We start from the raw sequence: 24646 nt of genomic DNA, 5'->3' as shown, positions 1-24646 counted from the left end.
GCAGCTAAACAATACACAAGATTTCCTTTTCAAGCTAATCAGAGTGGACTTGGGACAGGAGTCTTGTGGTTGTGTCTTCTCTGCTATATTCCTGTTGCTTAGATGTGGAAGAAATGTTTAGGCTACAAACAGAGCAGCCTCTCACAGAGCAGGTAGATGGGCCACCAGTTCAAGAGGCTGAGATGAAACACATGTCTATGACGTTTACGAAAAGGTGAAGGGGTAATGAAATGTGTGGTAGATACCTATATCCCTGAAGCTTCTAACTACCTTGAAGAAGAAACCTCTACAGAAGTCTAATTCCTTCCTAGCACAAAGACTGCTCCATTCATGGAAAATATCTCCCCATTACAGAAATTGTATTAATGCATCAAGTTCTGAACTTCTTTGGAATACTGCATTCCCACTGAACCATGAGTTCTTGGAAAGCCAAGGCCTTATCCTTTCTTTGTATTCCTAATACTTTCTCTGCTACATAGTAGGCACTAGTAAAATCCGGAAGGACAAAGTGAGGATAACAAGGGGGGAATCACTTTTATTTCTACCAAGCTGGCATATAGTCTTCTCTTCCTAAATAATGAGATCTAAGAAGAGGAGACACCTAATACAGTTAGGATGGGAATGGGGCAAGGGGTTAGTGGAAGACAGGTAGGAGTTTTATTTGTTAAAAATCCAACAGTGGTGCTCAGCAGTGAAAAGATGGCTGGTGCAGACATTTAAAATTAGCTTCCTTGATGGTTCCTTAGCAACGCTCTACCAGAAACATTATTGCTTTTAATGTGCACTGCACACCGTTCACTCATACATCAAGCAGCTAGGAAATGGCCATAGCCAACAGACACTGAACAAAAAGATAGGGGAAACACACTACTCCATACCCCCTCTTTATTGCCCTCATGGAGACAAACAAAAGGCTCAGATTTTCCACCACCATTCCCTTCCTAGGCTGCCCATTACGGGTGCTAATCACTGGCCACAAGGCTTTCTCTTTCCTCCTTTCTGCTTCTCTATGCTTTCTTTCTGTCAGCTCACAGGTGACCTTAACTGTTTTTTTATAGGTTAATGGGGGGTGGTTCAGTGACTCTGTCAGGTAATAAACCATAACAAGAGCATTAAAATATCTCTTTGGATGAAGTAAGCCATTTGTGGCTAATAGAGGCTGGTGGGGAAATTTCGTGTGCTTAAGTCCTGCTTTGTGTAGGGGTGCAAACACATACAAGATCATTGTGATAGAGAAAAAGAATGCCTCTTTTTGCAAGGAACTAAAAAGCTGATAACCTTACCTATAGAGATCTAATTATCCCTGTATTGAAATGATGGGGTATGACACAATTTTCAAACACAAATGGCACCACATTGCCAGCCAGAACCCCCATCACTATCACTTACTAGGTGTTTTCTAGGCCTTACTGTTGCACTTACATCCCTGGCAAAGGCAGCACACAGCAGTCATTTTCTTATCTGTGAAAGTCATATAGTAACTGTGCTTAAATAAAAGGTACCACATAATCAGCTCTTCAAACAAACATGTGAACCATGTAACAGACTTTATAAGTTCAAGGTGGAATTCTTACTTCTAGAAATCATTTATTCACACAGGTATTTGAACTCAAAATATACCAAGCTAGAAATCTAGACTAAAAATAAAATTTCATCGGTGATCCCAAATTGGCATTCTGCCAGCACATGCTGGCTTTCAGTGGCCACAAACCCATCAGTTAGAATGGAAGGGAAAGGTGGGCTCTGAGTCCCTTGTAGATATAGGTCCTTACCTCTTGAACTAGGGAAGGAGTTGTTGAGTTGCTCCATGACCTCTTCTAATCCTGTGCTTGTATCCTGGGGAGGACTCAGAAGATCTTCCTCACCTTAGTGAAAGAAAAACAAGGAATAGTCATCAGACTCCCGTCAAACACAAACCCAGGAAGGGCCACAGTAGCAGTCTACAAACAACTGCAAGTTCATTTCACTTCTCATAAATAATAAAATACAAATCCTTAAGCAACTCCTCAAGCTTGATAATTAGGGACAACTTCCTGAGTGTGTGGAAATCCACACAGTAATTTACTCAAGCTATTATTCGTTGGGAAGAAAACTGTGTCTATTGTTATTAGTTAACATAAAGTCAATAAAACACCTTTTCTTGAAGCCCATTAACAAATGTGAAACTTTTAAAAAATAAAACAATTATTATTACACACTTGTAGTATGCTTCCTCAGCACAAAGAAAAATAAGATTGTAGCAGATTGAAATTACTTCATAATGGTAATAAGAGAAAGAGAGAGAGAAACTGGTGTTTTCAGCCTTTTACATTTAACAACAACAAAAACAAAACTAAACTAGCATTAAAGACAAATGTAATAAAATGGGGAAAAAAACCCACTGTACCAGAACTACTAAATACTAACATTAGTATTCTAAGGACAATAGACAGAGAACACTGAGGCATTATGCCCTTTACTCATTGTTACCTGGAACTGCATTATCATTTTTGAATTGGGAATTCGTTGTAGATAGTGTGTGGATCAGTGTCTCTACTCAAATAAGATTTTAAGTAATGGGAAATTTTCCTCAGTGCCAACCAAACTAATTTGAATTTTGAAGGTTCTTTGAAAGTTGTTTTTCATGATAATCAAACTCCCAATCATGAAAATTCTTCTTTTTAAGCTCTGTTTGTTAAGTACATCGTTACATCCATTGAAAGCCAGGCCTTGTTCAAGCAAGTCAGAAATAATGAAGGGGCTTAAGGACAGCTCAGGTTCACATGTGCCTTGGAAATGACTAGGGAGGTAGTGATGACATGATTTACATATTCTTTTCATTTCCTTTGGTCTATGCCACACTTGGATTTTCAGCTGAGACTCTAATCCTGCAGTGCTTCTTGTATTTCCAACCTTATTTTTAAAGCACGAGCAGAAAGATCATTTGCTAAGACAAAATCGTAGTCTAGGTGGACATGAGTCTGCATGTCATTCCTAGAATGAAGGGTTAAGGCGCTGCGGTGGATAAAAAGCCTCTGATGCAGTGAGTCTCATGCCAGAGCAAACCTCTTTGAAAAGATGCAGTGGAGAATGGAGGTCATAAAGGTGTAAAACAAGACACTGGATTCCTCTTCCTTACAATCTTCTCTCTGCATACATGCACATGTGTGAACATATACATAGACATACATATACACACACACTTTAAGTTTCTATCTTCAGAAAAGAAAAAAAATGGCATTTAGTATTTCTAGTTCACTTATTATTGCATTTTTAAATGCTTACTATCTGGTGAAGCTGGGATGAATAAAATATTACTAGAAGAAACACAACCCTGACCAATTGCAGGGCCAATTACATCTTTTTGCTCCATTACTGATGCAAATTTTTGTTGAAATGGGAAAGGTGAGGCATTTTCAACAGCAGCAAGTCCATGTTCATGACAGTATGTCTTACAGATTAAATCAGAACGAGCAGAAACATTCAGCATTGGTGTCAATATATCTGACAGTTTAATTACATCATACCTGAGTTCTAGGAACTTCATTGTGCTGTGTTAAAACCCAGGTACAGTTCAATGATGTGATTGGCAGTAGTGTTCTTGAATGACTTCAAGAATCAAACTGTAAGGTATAAGCTAATGGTGTCAGCTAAGTTCATCTTTACAGATAAACTATCACCTGTCTCAAAAAAAGAGTATCTACATTCAAATGCAAAACTGGCTTGTTTTTAATAGTAAGCTTTTGTGACAGTGACAGTTCTATCCATTTAAACATTTTTGGATGTATTGGGGTTTGCATGCACTCAGATGTTGATCTAATAATCATTTTAATATTTTTAGAACACCTGATGAATCCTTAGTTATACATAAACAAGTATATTCTGTTACCTCAGGTTTTTTTTAACATTCTACAGATTTCTCAAGATGGCTTAACTCACCTCTTTGTAAGAACTGAAATCAGATCCATCACATATATGCAGGAGAAAATGTAAGTAGGCTAACTGAAGAATTCTTAGCACCTAATATACTCTATATCATATTATACTGAAAAGTTGAAACAGTTAAATGAAATCTGAATGTAACACCACTGACTAGAAAGAGGGAGAGCAGGAGGTGGAAAGAGATACAAGAGAAGAGTGATAACGAATATGATCAAAATATTTATCCAGACGTAAAAAACCTCATCACTATACAATTAATATATGCTTATAAATATTTTAAGAATAAAGTACTAGAATTGTGTTTTTAGATATTGGGCAGATTTTTTTAATGCCTTTCTAAAAAAACATTCAAGGGGCTGGAGATATAGTTCAGCAGTTAAGAATGCTTCTCATTTTTTTTCAGGAGACCTGAATTCAATTCAAGGCGCCCACCTGTCAATACAGCTTCAGGGAATTCAACACCCTCTTTTAGAGGCACTCAACAACTACGTAGGTGTGTAAAGGAGTGATGAACACTCAGAAAAGGGTGAGATGCAACTGAGCCAAAGACTTGAAGGTATGATCCATGCAGATATATGACAAAATAGAGCAATAGACAAAGGAGGAGCAACTACAAAGCTGGTGGACAGTCAGTGTGTTTGGTTTGCTCATAGGACAAGATGGGTACCAGTATACACAGAGTAATCAAAGGCTGGGAGGGGATCTCTTTCATGGTCCAAGAAAGTACACTTGATCATGTGACCTGTTATGGTGAATGGAATGTTCACAGATGTGACATGCAGAGAAGCTTAGACTGCCTATGAGTTGTTGCATTTGCCTTGTGTTTGTGTGCCAGAAGAAACACATGGTTCAGATAGCCTACTGACACATGGAGGATGAGAGACAATGTGAACATTCATGAACTCAACTCACAACCAAGGGTGAGTTTCAGCTGAGCTCCTGCACAACCTTAACCTACTAACAGATATAAATGAGAAATGCTCAATTTGAAAATTTTGTGGCTACTTGCAATAACTCACTGGTTCTCAACACATAAGAAGAATAAGATTTAAGGATATACAAATGCCAATTTCACAACTTGATCATTACACATTATATATGTGAACTGAATTTTAATACTGGACCTCATAAATAACAGTAAATACATGTCAATTTTAAAATTAAAAGTTAAAAAAAAAACTGATACACTTTGTTTTCATTAGCCAGAGCAGTAAGATACCAATATTTACCATTTGCCTAATAATACACTATGAAGCTATAATACAAAAGGCAACACCAGAATGTTCTAATTATACTTCATGACAAGCTTGCTAACTAACATTTTTCTTCATTTATTGCTAAGAAAATGCACACTGAGTATCAGTTGTGCCCACTTGGAATTTTGCCTCTTACTATCCCCATTTCACTGACTATTGCCTGCTCAAACAATATATTGGAAGGGAATCCACGCCAATTCCTTAACATTAGCTGGTCAACTTGATTCTACTCCACACTGATTTTCATAAACATGCCTACAAATTCTTTTGGGGTTATTAACATTTTCTCCAGCTTTATTTTGAAGTTAATGTTTAGAAATCACTGAAAATATTGAAAGGTAATGTTTTAAAATACAAAAGTCATGGTCATAGTGAAGTGGAACCGTGATGTGGTATAATAAAATAGTTTCCTTTAATCACTGGCAAAATGAGGAAAATAATTGAGTTTACTTGGTTTAACCGAAGAACACAGAAATGGCATGGCTTTCCATGTCAATACTTTTGAGTCTTCTGAAAAATATGCTGACTTCAAACTTTCTAGAATGGATGATATCCTACCTGACTCATATCCTGTTTCTAATTCCTAAGGCTGATAATGGGTTTACTTGTTGTAAAAAAAAATACTGCTTTAGCCAGAACATATTCAGCCTATGTAGAATAAATGTAAGAATCCTTAATTCTATAATTTTGGCCTGTATCTAGGCAATTTTTTTTCTGTTTAAATATGGCACCATGTCTTAGCAAACTACTTTTTCCTATAAAAGAGGATACATGTGAGCACATATGCTCAACATGCCATGACTAGACACTGAATACATTTGATCCACTTAGGAAACACAAGTTGTTTTTCAAAATAGATCTAGTGAGAGGGGTTCTGTAACACGAAATCTTTCTCTTATTTACTTCTGTTTAAAACTATCAAGATATAGTAATAGTTAACCTGTAACTTGTTTTGTTGTACATATTTTTTTTAAAAAGAATATGTCCACCATGTTGCAGAGGAACTTTAGCTCCCTTTCAATTTCATGTGTTATTATTCTGCTACTTATATCTCACCTTTCTTAGTTCTCTCTAGTTTTTCAATAGTAAAAGTATATTGATGTATCTAATACTGTATATTTAGGACCAATTGTGTTTTCATATCCTAATTAATAACAGTTGTTTTCACTTTTATATATGATATGTAGACCTTCTTTAGTAAATTATGGTATGAAAGGATGATGTTGATTATTAGTTGATCAGCCTTAAATTATGATAAAGATACTCAAATTAAAATGTCTTAAATATATGCAATTCTTCCCTGTCTACACAAAAATGTATTACGCTTGGGGCTAGAGAGATGGATTGGCAATTAAAAGCAATGAGTGCTTTTCCAAAGGACCTATGTGTGGTTCCTAGCACCCAAATGATGGCTCACAACTGTCTGTAACTCCAGTTCCAGGGAACTCAACACTCTCGTTTAGCCTCTGAGGACAGCAGACATGCATGCAGTTGTGGTGGTGTGAATGAAAATGGCCCCCATAGGCTCATAGGGAGTGGCACTATTAGGAGATGTGGCCTTGTTGGAGTAGGTGTGAACTTGGAGGAAGTGTGTCACTGAGGATGGGCTTTGAGGTTTCAGAAGCTCAAGTCAGGCCCCGTGGCTCAATGTGTCTTCCTGTTTTGTGCAGACCCAGATGTAGAACTGTGTGCTGCCATGCTTGCTGCCATGATGATAAACTTCCGTGTGCTGCCATGCTTGCTGCCATGATGATAAACCTCTGTGTGCTGCCATGCTTGCTGCCATGATGATAAACCTCTGTGTGCTGCCATGCTTGCTGCCATGATGATAAACCTCTGTGTGCTGCCATGCTTGCTGCCATGCTGGAGTAAACTGAACTGCAAGCCAGCCCCAGATAAATGTTTTCCTTTGTAACAGTTGCCATGGTTGTAGTGTTTCTTCACAGCAATAGAAACCCTAACTAATACAGTGGCATACAAACATATGTGCACACACACACACACACACACGATAGATAGATAGATAGATAGATAGATAGATAGATAGATAGATAGATAGCTAGCTAGCTTATGGTGATTTCCAAAAGAGTAAGTCAGAAAGCATTTTACTACAGGTTTGTTGTTCTGACAATAATGAGTTGGGAAAGAAAAAGATCAAGAAATTGGAACTATCTTTAAAGAGTTTATAGGGAATTCTAGGAAGAGGAAAGAAATGCTAATAATTTCTGTAACACAGAATAAATTATATGATGTAATGCATGACAAAACCATATAATATGTGATGAAGTTACAAAGGAAGATCCCCTGTGTACAAAGAGGATAATCTATTTCAGGTTAGTAAAAACACTGTTTGTAGGCTAAAGATTTTAGAATTGATTCAATAGGCAAATCTGGCCTTAGGCTAGGAATAGTATTATATAACCTGAATAGCTGCAAAGTAACAGGAAACATCTGGAAGATGGCTTGGAAAGAGAGGCCAAAGAGAGAGAAATCGATCAGGACAGTATGTATATGTGTTCAGGTAGAAGATGGCAAAAGGCTGAATTGAGGAAAGGAGTGAAAGAGAAAAAGCATGGTGACTTCACATCAAATATTTAGCAGCAACATACTCATAAGAAAACAGGCAGGCAGATCCCAATTAAGGAACATTCCACAAACACTTGGTCTTGAAACATGTAAAGATGTCTGGAAAGTGTTTGAGACTGAAGGACACTACAGAGACTTGTCAATGATATGGAAAGCATGGCCTTTCATTGGATCCTAAATAATAATAATAATAATAATAATAATAATAATAATAATGAAAGCTACAGAGAATGTTATTGGCAGAATTGAAGGTATCACAGTTGAAGTTGCAGAGTACATAGCAACAGTCTCTTGATTTGATTTTGTGGTACTCCACATTGAGTTCTGGGTCTTATATATACCAGATAAAAGTTCTACCAGTGATTTACAGTACTGCCCCTAAAGTTTATTTCTTGAGTAATAATTCTATATTGGGTATGTAAGAAATTATCTTTCATCTTGAAAGACATGTTTTCAAGTCTTTTGGGTAAAATGTTATTTTGTGTGAAACAGATTCTAAATGGGTCAGTAAAATAAAATAAGCCAAAAAAACAATTTAAGTATGTTGAATATGCACATAAAATACGAATAAATATATGCATAGTATGTCATCTTAGAGATATACATCAGTAGATGTCAATATAAACAGAACATTAGTATAAGGATACATAAATAAGTGGATATATAATAACAGCGGCAAAATGTTGAATTAGTTGCAATTTTGCTATAAATCTGGAGTTTTTCCTAAATAAAAAAAAACAGAGGAAAAAATAACATAAATTTCTAATATTAATAATAAAACTATTTTTAAATGCTTGGGAAATGTTAGAAGAAATTTCAAATAAACAAAGCAGAAACTACTTTAGGCAGAGTAAGTTTGAGAAAGTAAGGAGTTATTCGATATAAAGAATTATTAGAAAGGCACACACGTGAGTATACAGAGGTCAGGAATGTAAAAAAGCTAGTTTTGTAAATTTATGTTTCTTTGTTTCTTCTAACAAAGTGAAAATTCTATCAGCACAATCTCCCAGTAACAACTGTATAGAATCATACAATGCAAAAGACTTATTAGTGATAAGTACATTATGCTCTAAAGAGGTACAGTGGTCCCTTTGTATCTGGGGTAGGGTGATGACAGGATCCTATAGCTACCAAATTCATGAATGATAAAGTGTCTTATATAAATAACTTTCATAGACACAACATGCATCTTCCCATATATTTTAAATCACCTCTACATTACTTATAACACATAATATAATATGATGTACATGTTGTAAAACTGGTTGTTATATTATTATCATTCAGTTCAGGAAATGAACCCAACATATCTATTTTTTCCTTACAAATGAACATGTCCTTCCAAATATTTCTACATTTGCTTGGTTAAGTCCATGATATGGAACTTTCAAATCTGGAGGGCCAACTGTAGTTGAATTCTCTAGACAGATCAGTTGGTATAACTTCTCCCATACTTCACTTGAAAGAAAATCATTGGGGCTGTGTATTTAAAGAATAATTTAGAATATAAATTAGCCAATACCATCCTTACCACATCTCAAAAGTCCACAGTACAAGAACACATATCACAGTTATTTAAACATTTGTGACTATCATTTTAAAAACTCCCCTGGGATGGAGCGATGGCTCAGCTCTAAAAGGCTAAGCTTAAAACCCAAAATATAAAAGTTGCCCTAGTCCTCTTTATTAAAGTTGGCTGACACAGTTCAATAAACACACACACACACACACACACACACACACACACACACACACACACACACACACACACAAAACAAAAACAAAAAAACCCAACAGCAAAAACAACAAAAAACAGTAACTTTGAATTCAGTCTTTTCTCTCAGAAAACAAATATTGCAACATATCCTATCAATTTTACACAGACAAATTACCTCTTACTCTAATTCAGGTGTTGGCATATAGCACTTCTATCCCAGTATTCAGTTCTGAGCCATAATACTCCTGATTCTACAAATCATCCATACCACAGCCTGCTGTGTAGTTTAATTTGAGTGCTTTAACAGGTATACTGCCTCTTAGGTGTTGACAAGCTAAATAATTAATGCTTCTAAGCATCCAGAGTTCTGAGGCTCATTGCTGAAATACATGATTTAATTTTTCATGCATTACTTCAAAAAGAAGGAAAGTCCTGAAACAGAGATACTAAAGCTCATTTGTTTTCAGAATTTATTGACTTCTCAAAGGTGTTCGGTATTTTTTTCATGCTCTATGCTATCATTTACACTTCCCACAACCCATTAGTTGTATTCGGATCTCATATGCAAAGAGAATCTGACAGAGATTGTCCTAAATCACTGAGGTGTAGTAAAGTCAGGAAAACACATCAAACATATCTTCTTCTGTTTGAGAGCAACTGAACTCTGGCTTTTTATAAGGTTTGATTTCTTTGGACCTGGATGTGCCCTCTGCCTTGCTCCAGATTCTTGAACATCACTGGATTTTCTTCAACTATTCTCTTTCCTCAGGCATACTTAACTTCTTTGTGCCCTTGACTACTTTTTTTAACGTCTGTGAATATCTATTATCACTCCAATGGTCTAAGTACCCTGCTGATGAATTGCTCAATTCTGGGCTTATCCCAGCATGAACTATATGTACTTTAACCTTTCTAATGATCTCCAGGTAACACAGTTAGAAGCTGAGTGGGAACCTACACATTAAGAGCTTAAATGAAAGAAGAGCTTGGAACCATGTTCATTCCTGATACCACATTATTCAACTTTTATTTCCACAAGCTCACTCCTCTGACTACAGTCTGTCTATTCTCATTCTCTCCCTACCTGACTCAGTTTTTGAGATGTCTCACTGTAGCCCTGGCTAGCGTAGGGTATGTAGACCCAGCTGGCCTGGAACTTGCAGCAATCTCCCTGCCTCTGCTTCCCAGCTGTTGTGATTACAAGTGTGAGACACAAGACCCAGCTTTACTGTAGCCTCTTGACCTTCCAATGAATGACTATAGCTCATTCATATCTTCAACCTTATTTGTCTGCCCTTATCATTTGTTAGGCACTTTGCCTCTCTTTAGTCTAGCCTATGGATTATCTCAAGCATGGATTCCTACACAGGGCTTGGAGTGTGAACAATCAAGACGTCTTTCTGTGAATAAATACTGACTTGGGTGTTTGTTGTTTTTAAGCTGTGGTTGTCACTTGTGGCTCAGTCACTTCTCAAACTGATGTTCCTACGTCAGGCTCCAGAGTATCTGGGGCAACAGGTATGTTATTACATCAAGATCTTCCAGGAAATAGTGGGAATCCCAAGGATAATTAGGTTAGGATCCGGGAAAGAGAAACAGTCATAGGGTTGATTCATGCTTACTCATTCATAAGTGAGGAGGAATGAAAGGAATAGGTCAAATACTGGTGGCATTCATGAAACGTGATTGTCTAACAGCACAGGAGACGCAATGAGCATTGTCGGACAAGTGCTGTCATAGCCATTCATGACACTGAACAATAGCTTCCTCCTTTTACTCTTCTTTTGTCATGTATGTATCAGCAACTATATATTTCTTAGAACCCAGTCCTGTGCAGAGATTCACCATGAAGAAGGAATGAGAGAAGACCATGCTAATCACTTACCAATTCCTCTAGAAATTCATCTAATTCTTGAGCCCTAATTTCTACTTGGGAATTGTGAGGGTGAATTGCCAATTTGGCAAAAGCTACAACAATCTAGGAGATAAATATGTATACATGTCTCTGAGGAAGATTTAGACTGGGGTAATTGAGATAGGAAGACCAAATGTAGGCCATATCTTTCCACTGGCTGGGTTTCTGGTCTGAATACAGAAAGGGGAACATGAGCTAATCACCTGCATTCATTTCTCTCTGTTTCCCAACTGTGAATGTAACATGAGCAGCTTTCTCGAGCTTCTACATTCACACCTTCCCCACTGCTATAGACTCAAACAGAGCCAAAATAAATCCTTTCACCCTTAAGCTGCTGTTATCAGGTATTTGTTGAAGCAATGGGAAAAGTAGCTAATAGAAAATGTTCTAAAAGTTTCTCTTTTTTTTTCCCCAATTCTCATTCCTTTTCACTGATCAACTTCTCTTTTCTGAAAATGGTCAATCATACATTGTGATCTAATCAGCTGTAATTAACTTTCATTTCCACTGGGCTCATTGAGATTTCATCCTTTTAGCATATCTTCCTTGAAGATGTATCTACTTCTCAGTCCTTTCCCACTCCAATTACTCAACTAGAGGTTGTCCTACTTAGCTCTAACTGTCAACATGGCACAGCTTAGGGCCACCTAAAAGAGGAGTCTCAGTTGAGGGATTCCTCAGACAGACTGGCTGGTGAAGATGTCTGTGGTGGATTGTGCTAACTGTTAATTGATATAAGAGGGCCCAGTCTACTGTGGGCAGCACCATTCTTTGGGCAGAGGGTCTCCTGGGCTTTACAAGAAAGCCAGCTTAGTGTGGGTCTGTGCACCAGAGAGCATTCCTCAGTGGATTCTGCTTTAAGTTCCCGTTTGAGTTCTTACCCTACCCTCCCTTAATGATGGGCTGTAAACTATAAACTGAAGCCCTTTTCTTCCCTAGACTGTTGTTGCTCATGGTTTTTGTCATAGCAACGTAAAGGAAAAAAGACCAAAGGTCTTCCCCAAAGCATTGTATTGTGTTTAGACACCTTTGTTACATATTTCTCATCTCATATCCTTCAGAAGTCAAATCCCAGGACATGTATTTTAATTCAAGCAGTCTGCCATTTTCTCAAATGTGTTACAAAAATAATCAAACATTATACTACTGGGGTGGGGGGGCTAGAAAGATAGCTCAATGGTTTTGTTTGCTGCTCTTGCAGAAGACCAGATTTTCAGTTCTCATTAACCACATCAAGTGGCTCACAACTACCTGTACTTGGAGCTCTAGGGGATCCAAAGCTCTCTCTGGTCTTTGAAGGCACCTATACACACATACACATATACACACACACACACATACACACAAATAACAATATACAACTTTTAGAAACAATAATGGGATTGGAAGTATAGCTCTGTGGTAAAGTCCTAAAGTCCTTGCCCAGCATGCTCAAGGCTCTTTATTCCATCTATAGCATGGGGAGAGGGGAAAAAGCTTCACTCTATATTGACAGCCATATTTCTCTTCATTTCTTTCCCTTACACTTTACAGTCAGTCCCTAGGTCCTAGAAACTCTGTTTACATGGAATAGTTACATAGATGGTTCCTTCCATTTCTCTCAAAGGTGGACCCTCAGAACTCAAATATCTTGGTCCTGAACAAATACTGGTATATCCATCTAGTAGTTTTCCTTTGGGCAGATACAGTTTCAGAATATATCCTTTAAGAAATATCTTTTCAGATAGTCTCACCTGTGATATGATTTTCAGAAGCTCCCTGGCATGAAATGACTTAAACACCCCTTTAATGTGATTCTATCATTCCTCTGCAGACTGACTTCTGTCTACCTGTCATTGGAAATGCTATCTCTCTATTTAGTTAACCATACTACTGCTGCTTCTTGCTGTTGGCCCAAGTCTCTTACCTTTATACCTTCATTTCTACTATTCCTTCTTCAGGATAGATTTGGTCTCTACTCCAACTTTTGGAATCCTTTATAAATATCAACTGGCCATCAAGCCTTGCCTTGTCAGGAACTATAGTACCATTCTGCTTTGTCTTGAATAAGTGGGAAGTTGGCTTCTTAGGTGTGTGTGACACTAGTGTTAGAAATTTTACTAGATGATTTTTACTGGTAACAGAAAATTTAATTTTCTTAAACACTAAGAGTAACTCATTTTGGAACTAGCTGCTACTTACCCATAGACTCTGAAGTTTGACTGCCAACCACACGGAGCAACATAGGCTGACTGCTGTCTGACCTCTGCAGAGATGTAGAAGGAGAGGACACTGTGGTGCCATTCACCTTGGCCTCAGCCTGGGGCTAAAGTATGCAACATAAAAAAGTATTATTTTCCATAATAAACTCAATAAAACTATAAGAACACTATAGACAAAAAATAGGAATATTATAGACACCCAGGACTCAGACGTTATTATCATTCCTACTTAAAAACTTCCTAGAAATTGGGGAATGTGGGGTATTTTATTGTTGTTATGATCCATGGGTATGTGTTTGCATTTGAACTGTGTCCTCTTATAAAAATGTAGAAAAAAATATAGATATGGTAGGACAATATATAAGTCACCAAATTAAGAGGCTAAAAGATTGAGAAGGCCAAGTGAGAACAGAGCCAATATAAAACTCCAAAAGGTAATAAAGTGTTCATATTCTTGAGAGATATTAGTAACACAATACAAAGAACACTGTTTTAAAATTTTAAATGCTCAGGAAACCTTGGGTCTGTCTGGCCAGGCTCTGTTTTAATGCTGAATCTGTATCATTCTATATTCCCAGTGGAGGTATAAATCTTTAAATTATGTGTTAGGGATTTGGAGACGAAATAAACCCCAAAGGTAAACCACAAAATATAACTAATTCCAAAGAAGAGAATTTCATTTTAAACAGTCAAAATTCATTTACAGAGGACAAATGGAAATCTGGCGTTTCTCTATAAGATGCATTTCCAGTTGGTTAAAAACAAACAGAAAACAAAACCAAAACTGAAAACATATTTGAAGATAGAATGATGGCAAACAAATATTGAAAAGTACTTTAAAGTTTAAGAACAAGCATGTGAGTTCTTTCTCTGAGTTTGATTTAAAAGAGGAAAGGGAAAGTCTGTAACTAGCCAGTATTAGAGAGTTGGGGGCCTTACTTGCTCCAGGAGCTGTCTCAGTCTATGTAACTGAGACTCCAGCTGCTTATTGTGGTCTTCCAGGATTTGCATCCTTGCTTCCAGGCGTCCTTTGTGTTGACGCAGTAGCTTGGCCTCAGCAATGAGCTCAGCATCCCTGGGGCTCTGGGGAGAGGTGGGCATCATCTCAGGAGGAGACGGCAGTGGGGACAGGCCTTTATGCTCATGCTGCTGCTTCAGACGATCATATTCTGCTTGCAGATTCCTATATGTATCAGAGGTTAAGAAAGAAAAGAAAGGAAGAAAAATTAATAACATCACCAGCTTTCCTATAACTGGCATAGAGATGAATCTGACCACCACCAAACAAGAACAAGCAAGAGACAGGCACTAATGAATGGTTTATATGAGAATGATCTTACCGATGCTAAAGGAACAAAACAAAATTGGAAGATTTTGACTGGTGTGTGAGGAGAGATGTTTTTCAGTTTTTATGTCATACTAATAGTCTCACGGGTGCTATGTTCAGATAAGTAAGCAGCAGAAGACTTAATCATTTTATAAGTATTTCTTTATAATGTGAAATTAAAATTTTATGCCTCAATTCAGACTTTAATTTTCTTTAAAAAAATCAGTGTCAACAGAATTATACAAGAACACACATACACACATACTCACTTACACACACACACACACACACACACACACAGAGTAGTTCATGCATTCATCACGCTGCTTTAATAATTTTAACACCTGCCATAATTTCTGCAAAACCTTTTTGTTTTTAGGGGATTGTTTTTTAATTTTTGCATGCATGCATGCATGTTATGCTGGTATAGAACCCAGGGTCCTGCACATTCCAATTTCTTTTTTAAGAAATAAAATCCAGCAGGCAAAGCTGAATCTACCCCAATGTACCTTATCAACCCCATAATGGGTACAACCCCATTCTCTCCACAGCATCACTGCTAAGGAGATAGTACCATACTGAATCCTATGTCCATCAACCATGCATGTAGTCATATGTTACCTTGAAATTAAGATGCTATTATTGCCTGTTCTTTACTTAGAAAAAAAGTAGTCATTACATGTAATTCAGTCTAGCATCACTACTTTGCATGTTCTTAAATCTTACATTTAAGAACTTTATGCTGAAGAATATACATACCATTTTGAGTTGCTTTTTGCCTTCAACATCATTTTTGTAGCTGTATCCATGTTGGTGCATAATGATTCGTTATTTTATTGCTATAAGGTTTTTTCTTGTTGCTTGAATATGTCCAAGTTTTCAGTTTTCCACTATTACAAACCATGATGCAATGAACTTCCTTACAGCAGTCTCTTTGGATATTGGGTTAAAGGATTCTATAAAATACATCTTGATGTGGGATTTGGGGGTGGTGTTCTTGTAATATCTTCATATATTGCCAAAGTACTTTCCTAAATAGTTTTATCAATTTATTCTTTCAGCACTAGTGAATGAAACTTCCCATTTGCCACATTCTTATAGAAAACTTGGTGTTAGCAGACATTCACATTTTGGACAGCTGATGGCTGCATTTGAATCTTCACACTTCTGATCACTGATGAGTTGAACTTCTGCCATAACTGGCAGTTGAAATTAAAATGTGAAATGTCTCCCATATGCATGTGTTTGAACACTAGGTACTCAGCTGCTGGTGCTGTTTGGGAACCTTTAGGAAGGGGAAAGCCTGGCTGTAGGTATTAGGTCAACATGTGCAGACTTTGAGGCTTTGTAGGCAGGATCTGACTTCTGGGTGAATTGTTTTTCCTTATTCAAGTTTTCATAGAGTATAGATGCCTATCTTTGTAAGTTAATATGTATAGGACACATTAGTTCCTGTAATGATATTTTTTAGATTTACTTATTTAATTTTTGTGTGAGAGTATTGTGTGTGTGTGTGTGTGTGTGTGTGTGTGTGCGTATTATGTACCATATGCATGCCTGGTGCCTGCAGAGGTCAAAGGAGAATATTGGATCCCTTGGATGATTGTGAGCCACCATGCAAGTATTAATAGCTAACCTTGGGTTCTCTGCAAAAACAAATACTCTTAACTGCTGAGCCATCTTTCTAGCCCATCTTGCCATTTCTTGGTGTACAGTTAATTTTGTGAATATTCTATAGTATAAAAAAATAAATTTCAACATATTTCTTCACAGGTTTTGTTTTAAGATAATGTTCCTTACAGTTACATTCTAAAACTTAAAATTGTGTGGGCCATGCCCTATTGCTGATGACGACACCTACATAATTCGTTAAACATAGTGAAATCAAACTGGTGTCTACCTAGAGCCTTCACCCCTACTGACTAGTATTCATGGTACTGGAAGGTACTCTATGTGCTACCAAACTAGAAAGGTAAACACCAACCAGGCCAGTGGTGGTGCTTGCCTTTAATCCCAGCACTCAGGAGGCAGAAGTAGGTGTATCTCTGTAAATTCAAGGCTAGCCTGGTCTATAAAAGCAAAGTCCAGGACAGCCAGAATTTTTACACAGAGATACCCTGTCTTGGGGGGAAAATGAGGTAAACACCAACACAACTACAAACTCTTTGATCTACACTGATATAATAATGTCGCAGAAGTTGTGGGAGCACCCAACCACTATTTGACATGATTTAAGGCTCACTCCATAAGATGGAGCCCATGCCTGATACTGCTCAAGTAGCCAAGAACCTAAGACTAAATAGACCATGCACCTATGAGAAAACCAAATACAATTGTTCTGCTGAAGGAAAGTAGCAATAGAGTGACTCTTAATGATACTTTCTATATCAATAGAGCAGTGTCTTACTCAGCAATCACCAGAGAAGCCTCCTTTTGCCACTACATGGAAACAAATACAGAGAACTAGACAATGTGCACCAAGTAAGAGACTCTGGAATACCCAATCTTAAATGGGATATAGCTATCAAATCCCTCTCTTAGGGGCTCAGGAAGCTTTGTGGAGGAAGAAGCAGGAAGACTATAAGAGTTGGTGGGAATAGAAGACACCAATGAAACAGTGTCTTCCAGATACAGTAGTACTGACACACATATGAACTCCCAGAGACTGTGGCAGCATCCACAGGGCCTTCACAGTCCTAAGCCAGATAGGGTCTAGTGCAGAGCAAGGAAGTGGATACAAACCCCATTCCTAATCCAGGAGCTATCTCCAATTGACAACAGTTCACAAAGGAAAAAAATTCATTTTTTCCAATGGAGTGTCACTGGGTATATAAACCACACTTAAAGGCAGGCCCAATGCCCCTAAGTAGATGTCTAACACAAAATGAACTCAATGGTATTTTTGAAAGATTTTGACTCAGAATGCTTTATTTGGGCATTTTTTTAAAACCTCACAGATCTTTTGCTTCTATATTATGGTTTCTGATTTTGTGTTTTTATGGGATTTGTGTGTGTGTGGATATGTTTGTGTCTGTGTGTGCATGTGTTTCTTGTACTTTTCCTTTGTTTTATTTTCTGCTTGTGTGTTTGTTTTGCCCTATTCTGGAATATGTGTGTGTGTGTGTGTGTGTGTGTGTGTGTGTGTGTGTGTGTGTGTTTAGTTGCCTGTTTGTTTCCTAATGAGAGAAAGAAAGGGTGTGGGTTTGGTTGGGTGGGGAGGATCTAGGAGGATTTGGGGTTAGAGAAACTCTGACCAGAATATATTGTATAAAATTTATTTTCAATAAAGGTTAAAATTATAGATAAAAACATGTGTTCAGAGAGATAGCTTAACAGGTAAAGTTTGCAGCCAAACTTGATGGCCTGAATTCAACCAGTGGAAGTCAAATAGTGGAGGGAACCAACCTCTACAATTTGTCTTCTGACCTCCAGGTATATGCTGTGGCAACATGTATCCCCAGCACACACACAACATAAACAGCATGTTCTTAAAAAATATCTTTTTACCTTTTTTATTTGAAGCTTTAATTTTTTCTAAAACCTATTTTTGTGTGTAGGTGAACACGTGATCTGATTTGACTTTCCTCTCATTTATAAACATTATGGCAACTCCACTCACTGTGTTTGATTCTGCCATTGCCTCTGCTCTACATCCAGTGTCCATCAATAGACAGCTGTGGGTCTGCGCTCTCTACTCCATTCCATGGATCATCACAGCTTCCCATCAATTGCTGTTCAGAAGGGCTTCACATTTCCACTCCATTCTTCCTCAAAATGATCTAGGTTATTCTAATCTCTTTGATCTTCTGTATGATTTTAGTATCAAATTTTCATATTCCATGAAAATCCATGATCATATTTTTGGGTTTGAATTATATTGAATTTTGATATTAAACTGGGAAGAACTGTCTTCATATAATTGAGTTTTCACACAACGCAATGGGGTAAAGCTCCTCATTATTGTTGTCTTATATCTACAATATTTTATGACCACAGTATTATATATTTCACTTTTTTTCTTGTTGATTTTTTTAAACATTTTGTTGCTGTTGTTTCAGATGGGGTTTCAATATGTGGCCCTAGCTGGACAGGAATTCTCTTAACAGACTAGATGGTCTCAAATTCACAGAGATCCTCTTGCTTCTGTCCCCTAGTGCCTGGATTATATATGTGGGCCACCATAATGCTTACTTTTTATTTTTACTATTTTTTAATAAGCACATTTGAGATACATTTTCCATTCTGTGTATCAAATTACATATATGTACATATGTATATAAAACTTTAATTCAGTTGCTTATTTTTATAATGTTTGTGAGTTTTAAATTCAACAAACAGTGATTTAGAGGTACAGTTTTTATATTTCTAACCACTTTACTAGTCATCTTAGTATACTTTCCAATTCAGTTTCATTTTATTCAGAGAATAACTGTATGATACTAATCCAAATATAGTCTAACTCTAGTTCATGACCACTTTTTAAATGTGTACTTAAAAATGCATTATGAGGCCAGGCATGGTGGCGCACACCTTTAATCTCAGCACTCAGGAGGCAAAGGAAGGCAGATCTCTGTGAATTTGAGGCCAGTCTGGTCTGTAAAGTGAGTTCCAGGACAGCCTGGGTTGTTACACAGAGAAGCCCTGTCTTGAAACAACAGCAAAAAGGTATGTATGTTCCTTTTTTAAAAGACAGTATGTATTCATAATTCAAACATTACTTTTGTTTACATTCTAAGTTTACTAAATTTCTGATTCTATTCAGCTAATCAATTTCTTAGAGCAATGTTGAAATACAATGGCTCACTTGTTTCTCCTTTTGAATCTATTATAACCTACTTATATGAGGATTTATGTAGCTGTATGTATAAAGACTTAGACTGTTATTGATTTTTTCCTTTATAACTACTGCACTTAGGTTTGGTTATACTCAAATTGCCATTTGAAGGAATACAGACAATGTTATAGCATACAAATATTCCAATGCCTTAGGATTTCCTGAAAATACAATTACAAATGAGGGTACTCTGCATTTGACTGAGGAGAAGCTTGATAATTTTCTTCTGCTTACAGAAACTAGCAAATAAGATGAAAGATTTCAGCTGTTCATAGATATTATTTCATCAGGCAAGATAAAGAGATGCAAGCTGTGAATAAGCAGGAGGTTTTCCACTGAATGGTACGAGATGGTAAATTAATCTCATGAATGAGTTTGAGCATTAGGGAAATGTTTTGTGCTCCAAATTAGAATAGGAGATGCCATAATTTCCTAAAAATTCAGTGTCAAAAAGCTGGATTCCACAATGAGACAGAAACAAGATCTAATATACTCTTAGTAGGTTATTGTTTTAAATTTACCTTGTACCAAATAGCACAGACTTTTCAGGAATTTAGCTAAAGTCATTCAGGAAATCAGTGCTTGATCTTTTTGGTTTGTAAGAATAGAATCATCAGTCTGTACTGACAGAGACCCTATTGCAATCAATCTTCAAGTGCTGTCTGTGAAGTGCGTTTTATAGCAATCTACTTTGGTAAAACAGTGGTACAAGCTTCATGGAAGTTAAGTTTACTTTCTTTCAGCAAGATACACTGTCCCTCTGGGTCTGAACCAGGTGTATATACTTGTCCACATTAATTAAGTCCAATTTGTGAGTATTTATCAAGCCATCAGTTAAATGTTTCTAGGAAACTGAAGATGTGTTCAGAAGGGCTCATTCCACAGCAACAATCTTCCTTTTCCTCCCTTGCAAGTTACACACACATATACACACACACACACACACACACACACACACACACACACACACACACACCCCTACTTCTGAGGCTAGAGAGATGGTTCAGTGGTTACAAGCAGTGGTTGCTGTTGCAGGGGACTCAGATTTGTTTCCTAGCACCCACATGATGGTTAACAAGTGTTCTTAATCCCAGTTTCAGGGGATCCAACAGTCTCTTTTGTCTTCCATGGCCACCAGGTATGCAATTGGTGCACTTATATACATGCAAGCAAAACAAGACGACCTCTTCTAGTGTACTGATCCTGGGTTCCAGTTGTACACAAGCCTTTCTTTTTGTTAGTGAGCATGTGAGTGTATTTGTTTGGACTCTGGCTTGAAGTCATGCTTGAAAAAGATGTGTCTAGGTTTTTCTTTATATTGTCTTCTTCTAAACTAACTAACTCTCTCTCTCTCTCTCTCTCTCTCTCTCTCTCTCTTTCTCTCTCTCTCTCTCTCTCTCTCTGTTTTGTGGATACTCCCATTCACCATTTCAGTCTACAACCAGATCTTCTATTGGTATCTATACTGAATGATGCAGAGACAACACACATCTCACCACCAGGCAGTAGGTAGATTGTTTCAGATACTGCTTTCAAGGCTGTGATGTTCACCTACCTACTATCCTTTTCTATTGTCTCATGGTCTATGCATTAGGCTCATGTCTGCACTTAAGTTGCAGTTCAGTAAAGCAATCAAAATGTCCATGCTCAAGTACAAGTGTTCATGTGCATCCATATGTTGGTGTATTCTTGTGGGACCCTGATTTCCAAGAGTAATCTTGGCTCTGGGTTCCCACCTTGTAAGGAGAATTTTAAACAGTTTTATGATATCAGGAGCCAGAAGACCACAAATTCATCTCACTTATTGCTCTCCTCTATTTGCTTTGCTTTTCTTGTCATTTCTGGTCCACAGAGATATTTCTCTAGTTTTAAAGTCCAGCTATGTCTTTCTCATTTTTCATATCATATATTAACTGCCACTAGATAAATGGTGGAACGAAGGAAGATTCTTTAATACAAGAGCTAACCTCATCTTAATCAGAGGAGACTAGGGCATATAGATTTTGCAGATATATAGTCAGGGTTCCCTCAGTATTAATTCACTACTCCGAGGTGACATGAGTCAATCAAGTATTCTTCCACTAAATAAAAATGCGATAAACATACAGCTCTTAGCTCAGTAAGCAACTTGATTGTATGGTTTACCACCCTGGGGCTTTGAGGTGATATTATCTCGCTGTGCCTAGAGTACTGAAGTTATACATGGCTCAAGGACATGTTTTTTTTTTTTTTTATTACAAGATCTCATTTTTTAGCTATGGCTGCCTTAGAATTCATGCTATATCCCAGGCTAGCCACTCAGCCAACAACTAAATAAAATGCAAAATTGTTTATGTCTAAATTCTCTTTTAATTTATTTATAAATGCTCAGGAGATTTATCAAGAAGCACTAATGCATATGAGGTGGTTGAATTGGAAATGACTTTTATAAAACATTGAATTTTTAAAAATTTATGTGTATGAGTGTTTGCCTATATGTATAGCTGTATACCACGGGCATGTCTGGTACACACAGGGGCCAGAAGAGGGCATTGGATGCCATGGAACTGGAATTACAGATGATTCTAAGGCACCATGTGGGCATTGAGAATTGAACCCAGGTCCTCTAGAAGAGTAACCAGTGCCGATAACCCCCGAGCCATTTTTCCAGCTCCATGGAGATGAGTTTAATTAGGTGATGTTTTTGTTTTAGGTTTTGCTTTGCTTTGTTTTAGTTTTAAAATAAGGCTTTGTAATGCAGTTTAGGCTTACTGAGAGCTGGATGTGCAGCCCAGGCTGACATGGAACTCGTGATCTTCAGCGTTAGAAGTATGTGTCATAATGTCTGGATTACCAAATGTTTTAGAATAAATAAAGTCATAGTCACAGAGTTGTTAGGTTCTATTTTTGTTAGTGGTTGGGTAACAAAGGTCCTTAGCTCAATATATTATGTTCTCATAGTTAAAAATATTCATATACTTTTAAAGTATACTATAATGCTACAAATCTTTAAGATTTATTTTATTTTTAATTGTGGGAGAGGGGCTATATATTACATGAGCACAGGCTCCTGTGGAGGTCAGAAAACAACATTTGATCCCTTGGAGTTGAAGTGAGAGGTAGTAGTAAGTCATTTAATATTGGTGTTGACACTTGAACTCAGTCCTCTTAACCACTGAACCATCTTTCCAGCCTCTGGATTTTTTAAAATAAAGTATTTATAAGGCATATACAGTAGGTCATCACGAAAAATGACTGATAAGACACTACTATATACTTACTGTTCTAAGGTAAGAGGATTTTTGTTTTTGAGACAATGTTTTGCTGTACATTACCAACTGACCTGAAGCTTGTGACTCTGCTCCCTCTACCTCTAAGTGTTGGGGTTATAGACATGTGCTGGCTCCCAGGGTGAATTCTTTTAATGCTTTAGCACAAGTACACAATCTGCTCATTTTAATAGTTGCTCACTAATTTATATTGCTAACTGATACATAACAGTTTCTTGAAGCTGTACATCTCACCCCTACTGATTCTCTAATTGTTAGGATGAAGCCATGGAGTAATTTTGATACAGATGAATATACGTCAGGGATCAGACAATAACTCCACAGAGAATCTATTTACATTCTTGATTATCTTGTAAATTGTATTTCTCTGGTAGCTCCCCAAAGAACACTAATTCAAATTCATTACACAAGGCTTCTGTCACTACCATTTCTTCTTGTAGCCAGTCACGCTAAAAAAAAGTTTCCCATCCATTATTAATTTCTTATTCTCTACAGAGCTAAAACAACCTGCCACACTACAACTACAGAGTTGTACCTGATTAATTTTGTCATAAAGTATACAAACATGGTTGCCCAGATACAAATTTACATTTTCACAAATTTCCTAAATACCTAATGGACAGAAAAGATGAATCAAATTGGCGTGTCTTATTGCCTCATCTCTACTAGTTGGAAACATGAAAGCCCTTGGCCTTTTTAGCAATAGTTTACAAGTATCTCTATGGCAATGCTAACTAGCACATATGATAAAAAACCACAATAGTCCTTTGTAATTTCTATTTAACATAAATCATCTACTCTTTAAATAGAATTTCCCTACTAAGAGTAATTATACAGGTATATAATTATATAAGTGAAGTAAAGGTAAATTTCCAGTGATGAATGTATACTTAAGCAGTTTTTTACATTACACTGTTTATAAGGTCTAAGCACACATAGGGTCTATATGTAGTATATACGTAAAAGGATACAATATTAAAAGCAATGAAACCATATCCACCAAAATCTTTATTGAAGCAAATGTAACAAATCATTTAAAACAATAAGAGTCACTATACACTTAGTGAATTAGTAGTTCCTTTTGTAAAAAGACATAATATTCTGTCAGAATGATGCATTTGAAAACTGGAAACTGCATAAACCTTTCAATCATAACTCAACTATTTAAAGCTATATCAAAATACTTTATAAAGCACCAAGTCAAAAATGCCTCTAGACTAAGCAGAAGAAGATATTCATAGGACTTGGCATTACCAGTGTTAATTAAGGAGAATCTCATGTAGTGGGAAATAAGAGTGCGCATATTTTAGACATGCCTGGAGCAAAACAGTAAAAATGGGAGGACACCCCCAGGCTCATTTCTAATCCTTTTTTGCTTAACAGGGTCTCCCCTTTAAAGAAATCAGAGTTCTTAATTCCAATCTCTTTCCTACTGAAATTTACTATTTGTAAAAATCTTATATAAGAAACTTAATACTTACTGGGATTTTGGAATAATGCATCATTTTCTAATGATATATACATTTTAAAATACATGTCAAAGCATGCAAGGAAGGACAAAAACCATCAGGGGAAAATCTGAACAATGTAACTTTTGAGACCTCGTCTTTCCTTTGCCTT

The 24646-nt window shown here is 36.9% G+C and overlaps 1 protein-coding gene across 8 annotated transcripts in view; it reads right to left on the bottom strand.

The window, feature by feature from the left end:
- Dmd (dystrophin) overlaps positions 1-24646 on the bottom strand; it is a 1920150-nt gene that overhangs the window by 15151 nt on the left and 1880353 nt on the right. For all 8 annotated transcript variants that reach the window (XM_036174407.1, XM_036174408.1, XM_036174405.1 and 5 more), the window contains 3 exons: positions 14536-14779; positions 13577-13700; positions 1773-1865 (listed from right to left, as the gene is read on the bottom strand). In XM_036174407.1, coding sequence (XP_036030300.1) covers positions 1773-1865; positions 13577-13700; positions 14536-14779 — 461 coding nt within the window. The remainder of the gene's footprint in view (positions 1-1772; positions 1866-13576; positions 13701-14535; positions 14780-24646) is intronic.

Source organism: Onychomys torridus, chromosome X (genome assembly GCF_903995425.1).
Source record: "Onychomys torridus chromosome X, mOncTor1.1, whole genome shotgun sequence".
Taxonomy (NCBI): domain Eukaryota; kingdom Metazoa; phylum Chordata; class Mammalia; order Rodentia; family Cricetidae; genus Onychomys; species Onychomys torridus.
This window is presented reverse-complemented; position numbering and strand designations above follow the sequence as displayed.